The sequence below is a fragment of the Macrobrachium rosenbergii genome, chromosome 43 (assembly GCF_040412425.1).
Source record: "Macrobrachium rosenbergii isolate ZJJX-2024 chromosome 43, ASM4041242v1, whole genome shotgun sequence".
Lineage (NCBI taxonomy): Eukaryota > Metazoa > Arthropoda > Malacostraca > Decapoda > Palaemonidae > Macrobrachium > Macrobrachium rosenbergii.
In genome coordinates this window covers 31656764-31675387 of record NC_089783.1, presented here as the reverse complement: position 1 = coordinate 31675387, position 18624 = coordinate 31656764, and the positions used below count along the sequence as shown (strand labels likewise).

Sequence of the window (18624 nt, the reverse complement as noted above, 5' to 3'; positions counted from 1 at the left end):
TTTTCAGACCACCATGGCACTTTGTGTTTTGCTGGATGAACTTCTGATTTTGGTGTTGCTTTATCAGCAGCATTTTTAATGAAATCAACACGAAATTTATTAGTTTAATTATGGTCTTTTAAATATTCAAATGATGGGATATTTCTAGTGTGGAATTCATACTGCTCCCAATCTGCTTTATAATGTTATATTGAGGGACATGCTTGGTGGGATTATTTTGTAATAAGGAAATTAATACTGGGAAATGATCACTTGTGTGCAAGTTATCAACTGTATTCCAATCCAATCTGTCTACTGTTTGCTGTACACAGAGTCAAGTCGATTGAGAAAAACGTTCCATGTGCTTTAGAAACGTGCTGATTTCATTATCATTCATACAGCACATGTCGTATCAATACATGAATTCTTCTATTTTACTTCTATTTGAGTCTGTACAATTACAGTCCCACATTGGGTTGTGGGCATTAAAATCACCTCCTATTAATGTAGGGTTAAGTAATTCTTTAAGTTTGTCAGTCATAATTTTTATTAGGTTGGTTGTATAAATTATAAATTACATAATTATCGTTTTTTATTCGTATTCTAATAGTCGATATTTGCAAATCAGTAAAGTTTACAGGTACTTTGTCACAACATACTTTGTTATGTACATATATAGCAGTACCTAAATTTCCTTCTTCCTCTCGTGATGCTGATGATAAGGTATATTTACCTACTGCTGATAATGTTTTGTTGACATGTTGTAAACATAATATCATTGGTTCATATTCTTTTAATAACCGTTGTACTTCTTCTAGGTGTAATCTGGTCTGTAGACCATTTACGTTCCAATGTATAATACAGCTATTGAAAATATTTTGTTATAGTGGTCAACTTTTACTCTCTCTTTTGTATTATCAATTTGAATTTTTTCTAATAATTTACTCACGACATTCATTTGTTTTTCTTTATAATATACTAAGTGTTCAATGCACATGCAACATTTTTCATGGGTACTCAAATCTGTGGTTTCTTTTTTCCTATATTTCATAAAATTTCCTATGTTTGTTTGTTAAACCATCTATTGTTATGCTTTTGTTGTTATTGCATAATTCAATGAAACAATCATTACATCCACATGTATTATCATGTACATTTCTTTTTTCATTTGCTCTTGTACCAATTACTGGAGAAGGAGTAATCTCTTCTTTGACATAATCATTGTTATCTATGTTATGATTGTCTTTCACTTCTTCAGAGTTTTTGACATTTGCCTTCATAGGTTTTACTATTATTTTAGGAGATAAAGGTATATTCTTAGCTTGTTTTTGTTTTTGTTCCTTTTTCACCTCCTTTATCTTTGGTTTGACTGATGTTTCTCTAATAGTTGGTTTCTTCGTTTTGGGTGGTGTTCTCTCCAAAGGCCTTTTTTTATCTTTAATTTCCAATCCATCATGACCCTCCTCTGTTACTTCAATAGTAGCATCCTCCTGTGTTCCTATTTGCATTAATATTTCAAATGAATTGGATAAAATATTATCCATCTCATTTGTACCTGTTTCTTTATTCTTTACCATTTTAGTTTGTATTTCTAAATTATTAATTTCTTCTTGAGATTTACTTTTCTCTGCCCTGTTACTTCTTTCTGTTTGCATTTTTGTTTCATTCATTGCTCTAGTTATTGAAGAATATGTATGTTTCTTAGACGGATCTTGAATTCCTCTTACTTTTAATTCCAACTTAGCCTCTTTTATAGACATCCCGTTCGTTCTTGTAGTATCTTCAATTCCATATTGCATATATAATACGTGCATTCCTTGGATCTTGCATGATGATTCTGCCCACAGTTTACACACACAGGTTCGCTGCACTTCCACTGTGTGGTGTGTTCAGTAGATCCACAATAAGTGCATACCAGTTCATTATGACAATTTTTCCCTGTGTGCCCATCCTCTTCCTTTAACGTCCTTTTTTCCCATTTGTATGGGGTAAGCACGATGCCTTCTTTTGAAGGACTTTGATTTGGCTTTGGGGTAGACCACAGTCTCGATTGGCTGCCCTGCCTGTCATCGCTTAGACCCCGGTAGCGTATGTACATGTATTGTACCAGTCACCAGCGCCCTTTCTCCCAGCAGCGAGAAGTTGTTGCCCATACTTACTGTAATTCTGACATTGCAGCGGCTCTGGGACATAGGGTCTTAACTTTCTATTTTGGCCTAAAATTTTTATCTTTTGAGGTAGATCTTCACCCTCAAATTTTATTTTTGCTATTCTTAATATTTGTTTATTGCTGTTTTTACTTGGTACAGCATATACCCCACAATCTTGGACCTTTGGGTATCTTTTTTAGAGAGAGTCTAATAGCATTTTCTTATCGACTGGTTCATTGTTGTTTTCAGGAAGTACAATGGTACCCTGAATGCTGTTCATACTATCGTGCTTTTTACTCTTATGTTAATACTGTACTGTCTATATTTCTCAAAGACAAATGTCTTCTGACTGACTTTTTGTTGTGGCTTCTATAAGCCAAGTTTTTTCCTTTATTTGTCTGAACTACATATCTGTTGTTGGATGTCTATTTAATAAATAATTTTCTAGTTTTAAAGCTGAAATATTTTGGTCAGCTTCCATAGTTAGAAACCTTGACCAACTTCCACTCCCAAAGAGGGGGGTCAAAGTGAGTCAAGGTTGGGTCATGTCAGTATTTACTCTTTTTGGGAGTTTTATAAGGAATTAACATTTTAATACCACCATGATTTTGATTATTTGGATTGTCAAGAGCATTGTTCATTTCCATGCTAGATGATTTGCTCTGTACTGGAGCAGCGGTCGTCAACTGTGCCAGAACAAATACCATCAAAGGGCCCAGGGGTACTCGAATCCTTAGATTGACTAATCATCAAGAGTTGAGAAAAAAAAACCTGAAAACCTTAAAAAGATATCATCAGCCTTTCATGGAGTTTATTCTTCCACCAATGGCACAAGTGAGAACCAACTCCCAAATGTCCACCCCCTACCCTACCCCACAGGGGATGGCACAACATGATTAGAGTGGCCCAAGTGTAAGCCAAAACCTGCTTGCTAGGACTGAGACCCCTGCTAGATGTGGCCAACCTGCTAGGGGAGCGAGCCGTCTCAAAAACAATTGTTGGGCAGTCAAGACGCCGAAACAGAGAGCTGTGAATTGATAAACTTGGTTCCTGAAGACAAACCTGAAGTATTTCCTTGAATCCTTGTGAATAAGGATATGAAAATATGCGTCTTGCATGTCTAGGGAGATCATCCAATCCCCCTGACAGATGGAAGCAAGAACCAATTGTATTGTTTCCATTTTGAATTTTGTCTTCTCAATGAAAGCATTCAAAGCACTCACGTCTAGCACCGGGCTCCATCCCCAGGAAGACTTGGGCACTACGAAGAATCGACTGTAACACCCCCATCGACATGAAGTTCCTGACTAACTCTAAGGCCTTCTTGTTGATGAGAGAGGAAACCTCCTCTGAAAGGGCCAAAAACCTTCTCTGAGAGGGCCAAATAACTCTCCAACCTTCGGAGTAGGCTGTCAATGCAGCAGGAGTGGTGGTCAACGGAGGCCTCTCCCTGAAGGGGATAGAATAACCCTCCTTGAGTACTTTGACTACCCACTGGTCCGCCCCTCCTGAACTTCATCTCTCCCAGAAGAGGAGCCTCGCACCCACTGGGGCATGGAGGACTGAGGTCTCACTTGGGGGTTGAAGATTTAGTTGATGAGGCTCGGGGTGTGAACCTAACTGATCTTCTGGGCCAGATTGAGATCTCTGTCTGCCCCCGCCAAAAGGGTCTAGAAAGCAGAGGAGAGGAAGCCCTGGTGGGTACTGCAGACCAATCTCTGTCGCTTCGTTGACTGTTTCAGGAGATCCTGTGTGGACTTCTTATGAAGGCTAGAAACAGTCTCACTAACAGTTGTCTGTGGGAAAAGATGATGTCTCTCTAGCAGGGAAAATAAAAGTGCTGACTTTTGGGACGAAGTAACACCTTTAGACGTAAAGGAAACCCAAACTTCCATTTTCTTGAGCACGCCCATTGCTTAAAGCAGAGCAATTTCCTGTGAACTGTCCCTGACTGCTTTGTCTGCGCAGGAGAGAAAACCCAGAAGTTCTGACGAGTAATCAGGCGAGAGCAAGGGCTCTTGAACTTTCTTGACGAGAGCGCCTAAACACCAGTCCATGAAACTTAATATTTCAAAAGTCTTAAAAAGACTTTTCAGGAGGTGGTCCATCTCGTGTCAAAAAGAAGACCTTCACTGATTGTAGCGGATCTATGGCCTGCGTCAATGAGATCAGATAAGTTCCCCTGGGAGGAGGCAGCCCTGTTCCCTCTTCTCGGAAAGCCAGTTCTCCACTTCACTAAAGGCCTTTTTGGATGAAGACGAGAGAACCAACTTGGGTAGTCCAGCAGTGTCTGAAAGCTGACTACTCATCATGAAAAATGAAGCTGGGGACGAAGGAGTTGCAGGCAAGAAGAATTCAGTGAAATTCTGGAGTCAAAACTTCAGAAGTGATGCGTAAGGAGTTGTAGGAGAATCTTGATTGAAATCCTCTTCTTCAGACGAAACCGGAGACAAGGGGGCATCCGATGGAGGTCCCTTAGTAATGGATGGTTCGTGAAGAAGTCGCAGAATGTTATCTAACTTGCATTGAAGCGGAGCTAAAGCTGGATCCAAATTTGAAGTGGACTGACATTTCGTTGCCTAACTAGACGAAGCTGGCACTTGAAGCTTAGAAGCCGACATCAAAACACTGGTTGATTCCCCCAAAGCACTGGCGGCAGCAGGCGGAGGAGACGGTGCACTAGAATGAGTTGGAGCCCTAACATGAGCAGCAGCACTTGGGAAAATGGGCGCTACAGGGTGCTTCAGGCAGTTTGGGCACTAAAGACAGTTCAGGCGCTTCAGGAGGCTTAAGCACTACAGGAAGTTTAGCCGAATCAGGGCGATCAATTGAAGGCAGGTGTTCAGGTAACATACGGTGCTCGGCCGCTACTGGGTGCTCACTTGAATCCAGGCACTTAAACGAAGAACTTCGTTGTACATTAAAGCGGGGCACTTGGAATCAGAAAGAAGACGCTTCTTAGATGAAGAGGAGTGACTCAAAGCTCGTTCCTGGCGTCCAAGAGAGAAGAAACGTTCAGGGCTGTCCCACTTACTGCAAGAGGGTCAAGGACTAAGAGGAGGCCCCCTCAACCTTTTGCTGGGAAGTCGAGGAGCTAGATCCTTGGAAGAAGAATGCCCCTTCAAGGGACGAGACTCGTTGGGAAAGCACCACTGATGCCTACAGTACGGTGAAGAATCTCCCGAACTAGAAGAGAGCTGATGCACGTCCGAGAGGCCTTTCCAGCGGCTGTCTCTTGACGCAACCTGGGATGCAACAGGTTAGTCCAAGGGGGCAACTGCTCGTGGGCAGACCCCACTGACCTCCCTTGGGCTAAAGGTATGCCTCCTCCCTGGTTCAGGGGAGCATGGCAGTGACCGATGCCAAGGAGAATCTGCGGGACGAACAGCCACCTCCTCCACTAACACTTAACTTTTCACTTTTCTTGTCAAACTTATCCCTAAGGACATGCATCGATGCCCCTAATTGGGCCACTATACCTACCACCATATTAATTCACTGTTCGAATTTATTTTCCATGCTGGCGAAGCGATCGGGCTCATAAGTGTAAAAATCAGAAGTAGGAGTAGGTGGTCTAGGAGTATTTACTGATACAAGGGAAACAGGAATGACAGGAGGAGATACAGCAGGAATAACTACATCGTTAGATCTAGGAGTCGTCTGACTAGCTAATTTCTCGCCAGCTTCAGCGGCTGCCTTCCTCTTGTGATCTCTTTCTAATTTACTCAAATGAGAAGTCAAAGTCTTCCATTTACATTCGTCCCAATCCCTGCATTCGTCACATGTCAAATCAATGGTACAAACTTGCCCTTTGAAATTTGTGCACAAGGTATGAGAGTCACAGGTAATTTTCATCAACCAGGTATTGCAGACATTGCTGCAATACCAGAAACTGGAAGAGCTAGTGTCTGACAAACTAACTAGCTAAAAAGTCATAATCAGTAACAAACAACCGATCAAGAAAAAACAATGCTGAAAGGCTACCATACAAAGAATACTTCACTGGATGGGAAGAAAAAACAATTGTCAAAACCAAGCTGCATAGTCACACAATGTGTGAATGATACCAGCGGCAGAAACAAATTGGTCTGTTGGCCTAGTTGTTCCTCTCTCTTACCGCGAAAGTGGGAGGGGTCTTGTCACCTACATAAAAACAACAAAAGAATCGCTACCACGAATTTCAAAATTTAAGCTGCCGTTCGAGTAGAGACTCTCAGCTAAGTAATTACTAGGTAAGTTACTTATATAAAATGTCTAAATTAAGAACTAGCTAAGCTAATAATGATTAGCGTGCTACCAAATCGAATGAATACTTCTCCAAAGGTGAAAGATTCAACCATCTGGCAAATTGAAATCAGAGCTGGTCAACCAACCAATGGTCAGTCGCTGACCGGCAGAAACGAATTGAGCTCTCCAGCACTGTTATACCTATTCTTCCCCGAAAATGGGCGGAGTCTAGTTACCTACACCACAACAATAGAGCATTGCCGCAAATTTCAAATTCTGAACTGCTGCGATAGTTGGAAAACTAATAGCTATGTAGTCATTTGGTAAGTTACTTTTATAAAATTGTGGACTTCGTGCTTACCTTTCATCCTCACATCTGGAAAGTGTAAAAGCAAGATTTGTTGCAAACATGCCATTGTGTGAAGTCCGCCAAAGACGATTTGGATCAAAATTATCATGGGTTAAGGGAACACTGTCCTTATAGAGCCCAAGACGAGTCATTACCTGAAAACAGAAAAGAGATAGTACTGTAACTTGAAAAAGAGAATACTTTTAACATCAGCTATTCATAAATGGTGAAACAATTGCTTTGCCTTTCAAGTCCTTGGAGTCTTACCTTTAAGTCTTTATACCTTGAGGCATATTATATTAATAATTTTAATGAAATAAACCACCATGGTTCCAAATAGACAATCTAAAACATTGTCATAAATGAAACCCTTACAACTGGCAATTTTTTGCCTTCTTATATTCAATGATTCACTGAAAAACCACAATTTTTAAAAGTAAATTGTATTTTCCCTAACTATACAAACCTGAGGCCATTAAACTCTTGAGCAAGGTGGTTAGGCAGTAACTACTGTCAGGTAGGTGGGGAATACCTGCCTGCCCGGATGTAAACATTCAAGTTTGCCTTTCGGCCCAGGTTCAGATTGAGGGGTGGCATGAGGCAGGCATAAAAATGCAATGTAAAGGACTTCAGGTTTGTATAGTTAGGAAAAATACAATTTACTTTTAAAAATTGTGATTTGTTTCTACATGATATACAAACCATCGGTCCTTTACATTAGGAAGACTCACTGGTTGGAGGGAGGAATCTGAGTGAGTTTCTTGAACTGACTGGAGTTCTACACACCTGGGCTACTCCTGGTCGAAAGAGCGAGGAGGAGTACTGTGCCTCTGACATATTGACTGGAGTGTGGGTACTGCAAGATCAAATGTCAGATACAGAACCTTTTCGCATGAGTGAGGAAACATAGCTCATACGAAATAGGCTGGGAAGAATCTAAGTGTCAGAGGCAGTAAGGAAAACCCGAGATAGGGTTTTCCTTATTGCCAGTTTCTCCTCCCTCCCCCTGCTAGAGGAAGGAGTGGAATTGCTTCTATGATTCTAGAAGAAAAACAGAACAGGTGCTCGATGTGCAATCTTACTGCATCAGACGCCAGATACAGCAAGTATCAGTTCGAGTCATATTCTCAACCTGCACGAGGAGAAGTAGGAGGACGAGGAAGGAGGAGGAGGAGAGGCCAGTCACTCTCGGTATTCTTCTCACCTCCAGAACCAACACCTTAGGCAAGATGCTACTAGTCCTCTGGAAGGAGCTGGGTTTAGAAAACACTTGTTGAACAGCCACCACAGGAACAAGGAAAAAAGGTTCCAAGGGCCTGCAGGCAAGACCACAGGAAGAAGACAAGAGTGTGGTCTATGGGCCACATCTTGCTTCCAGACCGACAGAAACTTCCGGAATGTGAAGGATGGACCAAGCTATTGACTTCGTGAACTCTCGGGTGGAAAGTAACGGTGTCGTTGTCGCCAGCTGCTGAGTACCTCTTTCGATTGCTTAACGAAGCCAGGGGAAAGATGTGTCCTTAGACACTTCTTCCTTAAGAGAGATACTACTAGCGGAAACGTCGACGACATCCAGGTTAGGAATGACAAGCCTTTTCAGAAAGTACCACAGCTCCCTAATAGGACAAGGTAATGATTGATCTGGATCATCAATACAAAGTCCAAGGAGGAGGGGAACAAGAAGGACTTGAACTCGACAATAGATGCTCAGGGATTCGGAGTCCACTTATGACATTCGAGAATTAGTTGAGGTATTGTTCCCTTCACCTGTTCTTCCATCTTCTACGCCAAGGCCAGAGCGAGATGAGAGATGGTCCTAAGAGGGCACATCTCTGTCCAATGACTCTCGTAAGGGCGTGTTCAGAGCACGGGACAGGAGCCCTAAATGAGAGTCACATGCCACCCAGGGACAGCAAGACCGAAGAAGCTGCTCATCCGTAGCTAAATCTCGACTGAGGGGAAAAAGGCTACTTCAGATAAAAGACTAGGTCGCAAGGGCCTACGTTCTTCACAGCTGAAAGAGAGAGAAGCAACCCTCGGCGGAGAACCCGAAGGTCAGGAAGAGCCAACAAGAGACCCACTGCCTCCTTGAAAGGAGGCAGACCCTAGACATCCAAGGACATCAAGGGGGAAGCAGCAGCCTTCCTCTCCTTCGGCCGATGGAGGTCTATCTGGTTCCTGGGACCCCCTTGAACCTCGGGAGAGGAAGGGAAGAGGCAGCAGAAGACATAATCAGCTACTTCCACGGTGACTTCCTTCACCTTCGCTCCGACATCTTCTACAGGATGGTGTACACGAAACACCATAACCTCCAGGGCAGCTAGGCAGGATCACAACGGAAGTGGCCCAGGACACGACCACCAGGAGAAGCAGCAGGCACGATCAGGACAGCCGATGCAGGAGCATGGAAGCGGTTCGGAAGGCAGGAGCTACAGCAACTGCCAGGAACGTCACTAGCAGCAACAGGAACAATCAGGACGGCTGCAGCTGGAGACCAGGAAGAGCCGCCCAGAGACTGTCGCCTAGTCAACAGGAGCATAACACAGGAAACAGCAGGAGCACACAGACCACAGATATGCCAGAGGCAGTGCCACAGCATAACATGAAGGCCAGCAATGACAGCAATTGATCCACATTGGCGGGAACAGAGTCGGAATGATCCCGATGTGGAACTATGCCATTCCAACCAGGTACTGTGGTCGATCCCGAAGCAACACTATGAATGTCGGGACTCTTTCATGCAAAGATATCCCAACTGAGATACTCAGCCAACTACTGCTGTGCCTACGATGCTCACTGTCAACCTGAAAGAAAAAGCAAAGATGATTAGTAGAGGGAGACTCCTCTTGCTCTGAGAGGAACTTCCCTGAGCAGTTAGAGGAGGCCCCTGAGGAGAGGTGGCCCCACCGTGCTGCCCTTCCCCCACATCTTTGCCAGACGAGTGAGCGAAGAGGGTGAAGGAGAGATCTCTCTCCCAGAGAAGAGATAAGGAAGAACCTACAGGGAGAGAGAAGGAAGGAAAGGAGGCCACCAAGGGCGCCGTGGAAGCGAAACTTACCGAAGCCGTCCGCAACTGTCAATAGCGCAGGCAGCGAAAACAACACTCTGCACAAGTAGAAAGGAAGCAGTCATGCCCTTGTACATGGAGGGCGGGAGCCCAAGAAGGAAAACGAACTTGCTACATCCTGATCAACGTAGCGGAGCGAAGATATTATGTCCCACTCTAATATCTCCGAACGTACAGGGAACGCCTTCAGTGTCTAAATAAAGGGCTACTGGAAGAGAAGCATTACCACTCTGTTACACTCCTCTAAATATGCCCTTGGCCGTCAAACCCACGACACACGCTGGGGAACAACAGCTTATGCAAGGCTATCACAAATCGTGGGTTTGTATATTAATAGATATCAAACACATAATATATACACAAAAATACAGAAAGATCCCACTGGGATAATAGAGCTTCAGAACAGTCAGGCAAAGAGATCCAAAATCACGTCTGCAATGTACGATGGCTGAAAGCAAAACTGGAATGTTTATATCTGGGCAGGTGGGTATTCGCCATCTACCTGATGTAGTTACTTTCACTTTGTTCGGTTTTATGTACAGCCCTCCACAGGGATAATTCCCTCTCTGGCAGGCCCTTGTACGTTTTCAAAATAAGGTGCTTCTTATATTTTATAATTGTCTTTCAGTGTTTTCTCGTCAGTACTGTAGCTCCTGCAGAATAGAAGTCTTTAGTTCCTTTTTAAATTTGCACTCTTCTTGTATGCTCTTCACTTCAGGCAGTATTCTGGTGTATAGTCTTGGTGTTCAGTGTACAAATGCTCTCTCGCCTGACTTACAATTTGTTCTAGGTTCAAATAGCTTATATGCTTCACTTGCATGTCTGATTACAATATTCATTTCGGGTCTAACGAAGCTTAAGCAGTTTCTCAGATATGTTGGTTCATCATATTTTATTGCTTTAAAGACTAAGTAGTGCTGAATTATTTGGTTAACTGAAACATCGTTGCTGTTACGACTGTTTATTGACACTGTTACCAGACACAGGTACAACTGAAATAATAAATGCTACATAGCAGACACAATTTCAATACCATAGCTGTACATTAGAGATATCATACAACACCCCCTCTCAAGCTTATGGACAGCTACAAGACAAGCTTCAAAAGGAATTGTACATAACATTTCAAACAATAGAGTCTCTGCATGAGTAACTAAAGACTGACCAGTGAATATAGTACAGTGCAAAACTAACCAAATATAATAATAAGCAATAGTACAGCATATTGGGCTGCTTGTTTGGTTTGGGTAGTCTAGAAGATTTCCTTACTTCACTGTGACTGTTGTCACTTAGTGCACTGGCATTTTGGTCATTTGAATTAGGTGTAGTTTTGCTGGTTTGCAGACTGTCATTTCTTGGTTGCTCTATTTGAGAGTCTGAGTTTTCCCCAGTGTATATCACAGAACACCTATTTCTCCTTATTGTCGATCCAGTGTCCGTAACTACTTCATACGACCTAGGGCTTGCTAGTCTTTCTTTAATTTCCCCATATTTCTCTTGGTCACATATATACACTTTATCACCTTGTAGAGCGGGAAGGCTTTGTATTCAGTGGTGACTGTTGTAGTTGGCTGAATACTGCTCTCTGTATCTCTCCTCTTTTCTCCACAGTTCTTCTTTATTGATATCCCTTGGATGTAGAACGTCTGGGTGAACAGGTAGTTTCGTATTCATCTTTCTACTCATCAGGAGTTTGCTGGGCGTAAGGCCATTTCTGAGAGGAGATGAGCGATAGGCAGATAGGCCAAGATAAGGATTTGCATTCATCTTAAGAATATTTTTGGCCATCTGTACGGCTCTCTCTGCTTTCCCATTTGCTTGTGGATGAAGAGGCGATGATGTCACGTGAGCAAATCCCCAATCCTTTGCGAATTCTTGAAATTCATGACTGGCGTACTGAGGTCCATTGTCGGAAATGACTGTATCAGGAATTCCAAGTCGAAAATATCTTGGACAAAGCTCTGATAACTGCTCCTGAAGACGTGGTTTTCAATTCTTTGAATTCGAACCATCTGCTGGTGTAGTCTACTGCTATGACATATGACTTTCCTTCAAGTTCAAACAAATTGGTACCAATCCGGCTCCATGGTTGTTTCGTTGGAAAGGACATAGCCATAAGAGGTTCCCTTGGCTCTGGTCTCAACTTAAGAGCATGTATGGCACTTGTTAACCATCACTTCAATTGTTTCGAAATGAGGGGCCACCAAACTGAGTAACTTGCACGTCCTTGACACTTGGTGATACCTAGACGACCTTCATGTAGTGCGTTCAGTACTTCCAACTGAAGAGATCCTGGAATAACTATACAGGTGTTGAACATCAAAAGTCCTTGATTTACCGAAGATGCTGTTTCTTCTCCCAGTATGATTTTAATTGTGGCTGAGAAGGTATAACTGCAGGTCATCCATCACGACAATACATGATTACTTGTTTGCAAATAGCACCGGCCTCTTGAGCTACCCTAATTTCTTCAAGTCGTCGTTCCGTAGCTGGGATACACTTCAGATTTGCTTCTTGATATTCTTCTACTTCTTCAATCAACTGAAGATTTTTCGTTGTTGGGAGACTCGTCAGAGCGCGGGATAAAGCAACGGCTGTATTTTGACGTACTCCTTGGACATAGGTTGCTTCAGGCGAATATCTTGCAAGTTGGAGACGAAAACAGAGTATTCTAGGTGGAAGCTTTGATAGGTCAGTACCCGAGAGTAATGGAACTAACGGTCTGTGGTCCATCTCTAGACCGAAGGTTGTACCTAATACATAGTCTAATCCTTAAACTTCTTGCAGGCCCATGTGGCTGCTAAAGCTTCTTTTTCAATAACTGTGTATCTCTGCTCGGTCTCACTTAGTGCTCTTGAAATGCAGGCAATCGGTCATCAATTACCGGAATCACCAAGTTGTAGAAGAACAGCTCCTAATCCGTCGTGGCAGGCATAGTGCTCCTTTTGTTAAGATCATATTGTGCTAGTACATCCGTAGACATGAACTTGTTTTTTACTACCTGGAAAGCTGCTTCTTGAGGCTGGTCCCAGAACCAGTGTTGACTCTTCTTTAAGAGTTGCCTTAGCGGCTCGTTGATACTGGCTAGGTCTGGTAGGAACTTGGCTAGTTGGTTTACCATACTGTTAAACCGTTGCAATTCGGTAACATCAGTTGGTCTTGGAAATTCTTTGATGGTCTTTGTTTTCTCTGGGTCTGCCTGTATTCCGTTTCCAGAGATAATGTGTCCTAGGAATTTAATCTGCTCCTTAGAGAATTCACACTTGTCGTTTAATGTAACTCCCGCATCCTGCAATCACTGTAGAACCTTTCTGACATGTTTGTCGTGGCTATCTTGTGATGGGCCATGGATGAGAATGTCATCCATGTGACAGACAACTCCTTCCGGTCCCTCTACAATAATTGACATTGTCCTCTGGAAAATTTCAGGTGCTGAGCTAATCCCGAAAGGAATACGGTTGAAACAGTACCGTCCAAATGGGGTTATGAATGTTGTCAAGAGTCTTGACTCTTCATCAAGGGGTATCTGCCAGAATTAGCACCCAATTTTGTAAACACTTTACTTCCTCTTAGCTTGGTGAAGTTTTCGTCGATGCTGGTCATTGGGTGTATTTCCCTTTTAACCACTTTGCTCAATGGCGTAAGATCGACACAAATTCTCACATCCCCACTAGGCTTCACTGCATTACCCATTCCTGAGCACTACTCAGTTGGCTTGGTTATAAGTGTTATGACATTCTGCTGGACCATCATTTGTAGTTTCTCCTTTACTTTTGGGTGTAGCGGATGGGGAACTCTTCTGGTCGTATAAAACAAAAGGGTGTTGCGTCATCACGCAAAGCTATCTTGTACTTTGTTTTCATCATCCCTATGCCTTTGAAAAGTTTTGGAAAATCCTCTCGTAAGTTAGGCGCGTTTCCAACGTTGTAAACTTCGGGTCCAGGTGTTAACAGTCCTAATTTCTCTACTGCCTTCTTGGAGAGAAGATTAGGGGCTGTTTTGACATGACGAATACATCCTCATCAATGGTATTATTTCCTATTCTAAGTATTGCATTTGGAATCTTACCTCTGAATAAGTGAGATAATTTTACACCACCTGGTCCTACAAATTTACACGTCGAGGGTGAAAGCTTGAGTCCTCGAAGCCATGGCGTCTTCTCATCGACGATTGTAGCTTTCAATCCACTGTTGAGTTTAAACGTCGTCTTTTCATTGTTCACTCGAACATTTGCTGACCAGAAGTTTTCCTCATCCATCTTGACTTCTCCCAATGTGTAGCATCCGTCTGTAGATTCACCATAGCCCTCGTCATTGACTTCATGCACCGATCTTCTTGCTCGGCATACTGTTGCATAATGTCCAATTTTACTACAAATTCAGCATCTCACATCTTTGGCGGGACAATCCCTCTTGTAGTGCTCATCCTCTCTGCCGCACCACTAGCACTTTTGTGGACTGGTTGATGTTGGTCTACTTATCCCCAAGTTGCTTCTGTTGCACAGATTCCTGTCTTATCACTTCTGCTTTTCTTGCTGAATGTTTTCTTCCCCGTTGATTGTAGCCTAGTAATACCCTTATGCTTTACTGTATAGATAACTGAGTTAGCTTCAGACTTTCCTGTGACCACCTGTTTGTGTGCCTGAGATATTTCAGCAGCTCGAAGACTTTGCACTACTTTTTCTAAATCTGGAACCGGTCATTCACAAGTAGTCTTTCTTTTCCTGCTTTGTCCAAAGTACCTATGACTACCCTGTCTCTAATAAGAGAAGTCCTGAGGTCGCCGAACTCTCACGAATCACCCAGCTGACCTAAGTTTAGTATATACTCATCATTACTTTCACTACTTTTCTGATCAGCAGAGTTAAAGACAAAGCTTTCGTAAAGCACATTACGTTGGGGTACGAAGTGTAGACGTAATTCTTTCACTATCCTTGCTGGTTTCTTCTTGTCTTCCGAGGTCAAGGTTGGAAGGGAATTCATAACTTTCTTGCATTCATTCCCATAACTGTACATAATGTTGCAGCAACGATTTCCATCCCTTCGCTATCTTCCTCCCCTCCAGCATTTCTCATTTTAGCTCTTAGGTTAGTAGCTGTGAGGTAGTAATCCCAGTTCTCAAATTCTTTCCAGTTTTCAACATCTGCCTTGAGGGTCATGGGTTGGGGGGTGCAGGAATTTGGTAAGTAGCCATCATTACTTTATGAATGTGTATTAGGTGTGGTTTTGATTGAAAAGTCTTAGCCTAGCACTTTAAATTCACTTGCACTCTGACATAAATTCTCGGAACTTTAACTGCAGATTTTATTGGTCTGGAAATATTTGGGTTCTTTCCAGTATTGGCAATATTGCCCCAAGTTGGCATAAATATCACAGGCCCTTGCGGACTTTAGGACCAATGATATACGATAATAAGTTTGATTCAACTTTATATTCACAAATACCTGTGCCAAAATGTTCTGAGAAGTTCACAATCTCCTGTGTGGCATGCAAAGTTCGTGAAACGTTGATATGTGCACAAAATCGTCCAAAGCGATGCCACCATGCTGATTTACTTGGTTAACTGAAACATCGTTGGTGGGACGCCGGCTGCTGCTAGGACTGTTTATTAACACTGTTACCAGACACAAGTACAACTGATGTAATAAATGCTAGATAGCAGACTCCATTTCAATAACATAGCTATACATTAGAGATATCATACAAGTAGTATTTTATATTCCATTCTTGCTATTACTGGGAGCCAATGTAGCTCAATTTGTCACGGGAACGTAGTCCTTTTATTAACCTGACGGCTCCATTTTATACTCCTTGCAATTTTCTTAGTAGGTAGTTAGGAAGACTGTAGTATATAAGGTTGAGTAGTCAAGCATCGAAAGTATTTGGTTGCAAATTGCTGTTTTCAGAGTATCTTCGTTTAGGGTATTTTCTAATAAATGCATTATTTCTAATATGACAGTTAAAGGTTTTTGTAATATGCAATATATGGTTCTTCATCGACAATTTATTATTAATAAATAATCCTAAGTTCCTCACTGCTGCTACAATATTTATTGTTGATGAACCAACAGTTATTCTTTTGAAGTGTTCATAATTTCGTATTGCACTGTCAGATCCAAATAGCATACACTCAGTTTTGTCTTCATTAAGTTTCAATTTCTGCGACGACATCCATTTTTTGATATCTTTCATTACTGCATTAATTTTACTAATGGTGTCTTCTACCGTTTCAACAGGAAAATAGAACTGGGTATCATCGGCATACAGTTTATACTTAACCTTGCGCTTATTTAGAATTCTAGATAATTCAATTGTGTAAATGCCAACTAGCAGTGGACCCAGAACGCTGCTTTGGGGCACTCCTATTGCTAGGCCTTTCTTTTCTGATTTTACATTTGATATAACCACTGTAACCTTCCTATTTTCTAAGTAGCTTTTGTACCATTTATGTACGTCATTTTCGATGCCTACTGCTCTCAGGTCTTCAAGCAGTAGATTGTGGTCAACTGTGGCAAATGCTGCACTTAGGTCAAGCATAACCAGGATGCCACATTTTCCATTTGCTATAATTTCTTCCATATCATTTATAATTGCACACAATGTAGTCTCTCTTGAGTGGCTTTTCCTGTATGCTGACTGATCATCAGGTATAATGTTGAGTTGTTTCAAGTGTTTCCATGTTGGTTTGTGAACTTCCGTTTCTATAGTTTTGATAAGTACGATAGGTTCGATATTGGTGTATAGAAGCTTAGATTTTCTTTATCACCTTTTCCTTTACAGACCGGCTTTATACAAGCAAGCATTTCACTATTTGGGAAAGATGCCTGTGCTAGACTCATGATGACAATATCAAAATATAGCACCCGCAACTGATTAAAGTTTTTGGCCTCTTTTATGTCACTTATGGGAAACGGGTCATTTTCACAATAGGCGTTTTTCACTTTTCTCATAATTTTGTCAGAGTTATTCATGTTCAGTTCTTTAAACTTACTGAATTTGCTATTTCTCACTGCGATCACCGGGAGACCAGAAAGGATCTCCTTATCTAAACTGACAGATTCTTTCAATTTTTTTCTTCAAAGTAGTTCACAAAGTTGCGCTATGACCAAATTCCTGACATTTATAGCATTGATAGGGCATGTGACAGTCGTATACTTTTGCAACGGCTATATAATGTACACAATTTGTCACCTCTATCATAGATAGTTTCGTATTTGTGGTGTGCATTTGATGATAGAGTGTTTCTATTTGTCATCTTTGGCTATCATTTCCTTTATAATTTTTAAGTCATCATTTTCAGAAATGAGGTTACCTATCCATGGATTTTTCTTTACAATGTTATCGACAATGTCATCTTCAACCTTCAGGACATAGACTACTTTTATTTTTGGTTTAAGTTTACCCTTCTCATTTACTTATATATTGCTGATTTTCTGAATCTCCATTTTTGCTTTTTCTAAGTTTTTCCTGTCAGGAAATCTTACAAATGTGTCCATCTCTTGTTGTTTTAACCTGTCAACTGGCGCTGTTATTTTACTCATAATTTGTCTCTTTTCATTTGCTGCGGTGCTCTCTTCATTTGTAGATTTGATCAGAAACAGTTTTTTTTTGTCTTTGGTGATTCAGCATAAGTTTTTTCCATGTTTGTCATGGCCTTTACATCTTTATCAACATTGTCAACTTTGTTTTGGATTTCATATATGTTGATCATTACGTCACTAGTTTTCTGAGCCGAATCCTGAATCAACTTTGTTAATATTTCTGTTTTATTTCTTCAAGTTCATCTTCAATGAGTTTTTGTGTGTTCTTTGTTCAGGCCTCCTGCAATTATTACAGATGTACAATGTGTTATCACTACGAAGTATGGGTGTGTATCTGACCTCGATACCTGAGCATTCATAGTGGAACCATACATCACACATTTCACAGCAAGTTCCTTCATCATCAACTTCTCCAGAGCAATGTCCGCAGGTTGCTGACTCTCTCTCGATTTGGGTTGACTCGTCCTTCTCCAGTATTTTCTTTCGAGTTCCATCTTTACGAGCTGGTTCGATAATTATGAGATGTTCGTATGATAGTTTGATCATCCTTTACTTGATTTAATTTCTACAGTATTTATTTTCTCTTTTTCCTTCCTCTTTTTCGTATTCACTATGAACATCGCAAAAGTTAGGCACTTTTACACAGAGCATTTCACAGAAACGTCCTACCCGCACAATCACTAACTTTTTCCAACCACCTTGTTCAAGAGTTGAACGGCTGTGTCCAGCTTCGCCATAATGTAAAGGACCGATGGTTTGTATATCATGTCGGAACAATTGGAATCTTTATATCCAGGCAGGTGGGACTTCCGCCTCCCGGATGTTAGTTAACTGCCTAACCACCTTGTTCGAAGTTCAATGGCCATTTCCAACTTCGCTGAAAGTATATCGGGTCGGAACAAAGTGGAGTTTCCTTCACAGGGCCTGTGGGGCAGAGTCCCCCGCCTAAGTAACACAGCCTGCTAAGTTAGGTTAGGTTAGGTTTGGGTACGTTAGGTTAGTATAGTTCCTTTTATAATAGGTTTCCTTAGCCAATCCCTTCTTGAACATATGATTCACTAGTGACTTGCACATGCACAGAACCATTCCGTAACAACATCATGACAGTCCGGTCTTTCTCCGATTCCTCCCACCCAAAATCCCATGTTCCCAAAGGGTGCCCAACCACGTAGGATAGAGATATATGGTTATTGACCAACAATAAACAACACCACCGCCTTCATCAGCAACACTAAAAGTATAGGAAAAATCAATTTCCAAGGTAATAGTCCATGCAGAGCTGTTCTATAGTTTTACCCAAATAGTTTTTGGT

General features: G+C 41.7%; 1 protein-coding gene across 1 annotated transcript in view; it reads right to left on the bottom strand.

Annotated features, from left to right (window-relative positions):
- The window catches only part of LOC136828744 (multiple inositol polyphosphate phosphatase 1-like), a 48255-nt gene that overhangs the window by 12130 nt on the left and 17501 nt on the right, over window positions 1-18624 (bottom strand). The window contains exon 10 of the mRNA XM_067086950.1: window positions 6718-6860. Within this exon, the coding sequence (XP_066943051.1) occupies window positions 6718-6860 (143 nt within the window). The remainder of the gene's footprint in view (window positions 1-6717; window positions 6861-18624) is intronic.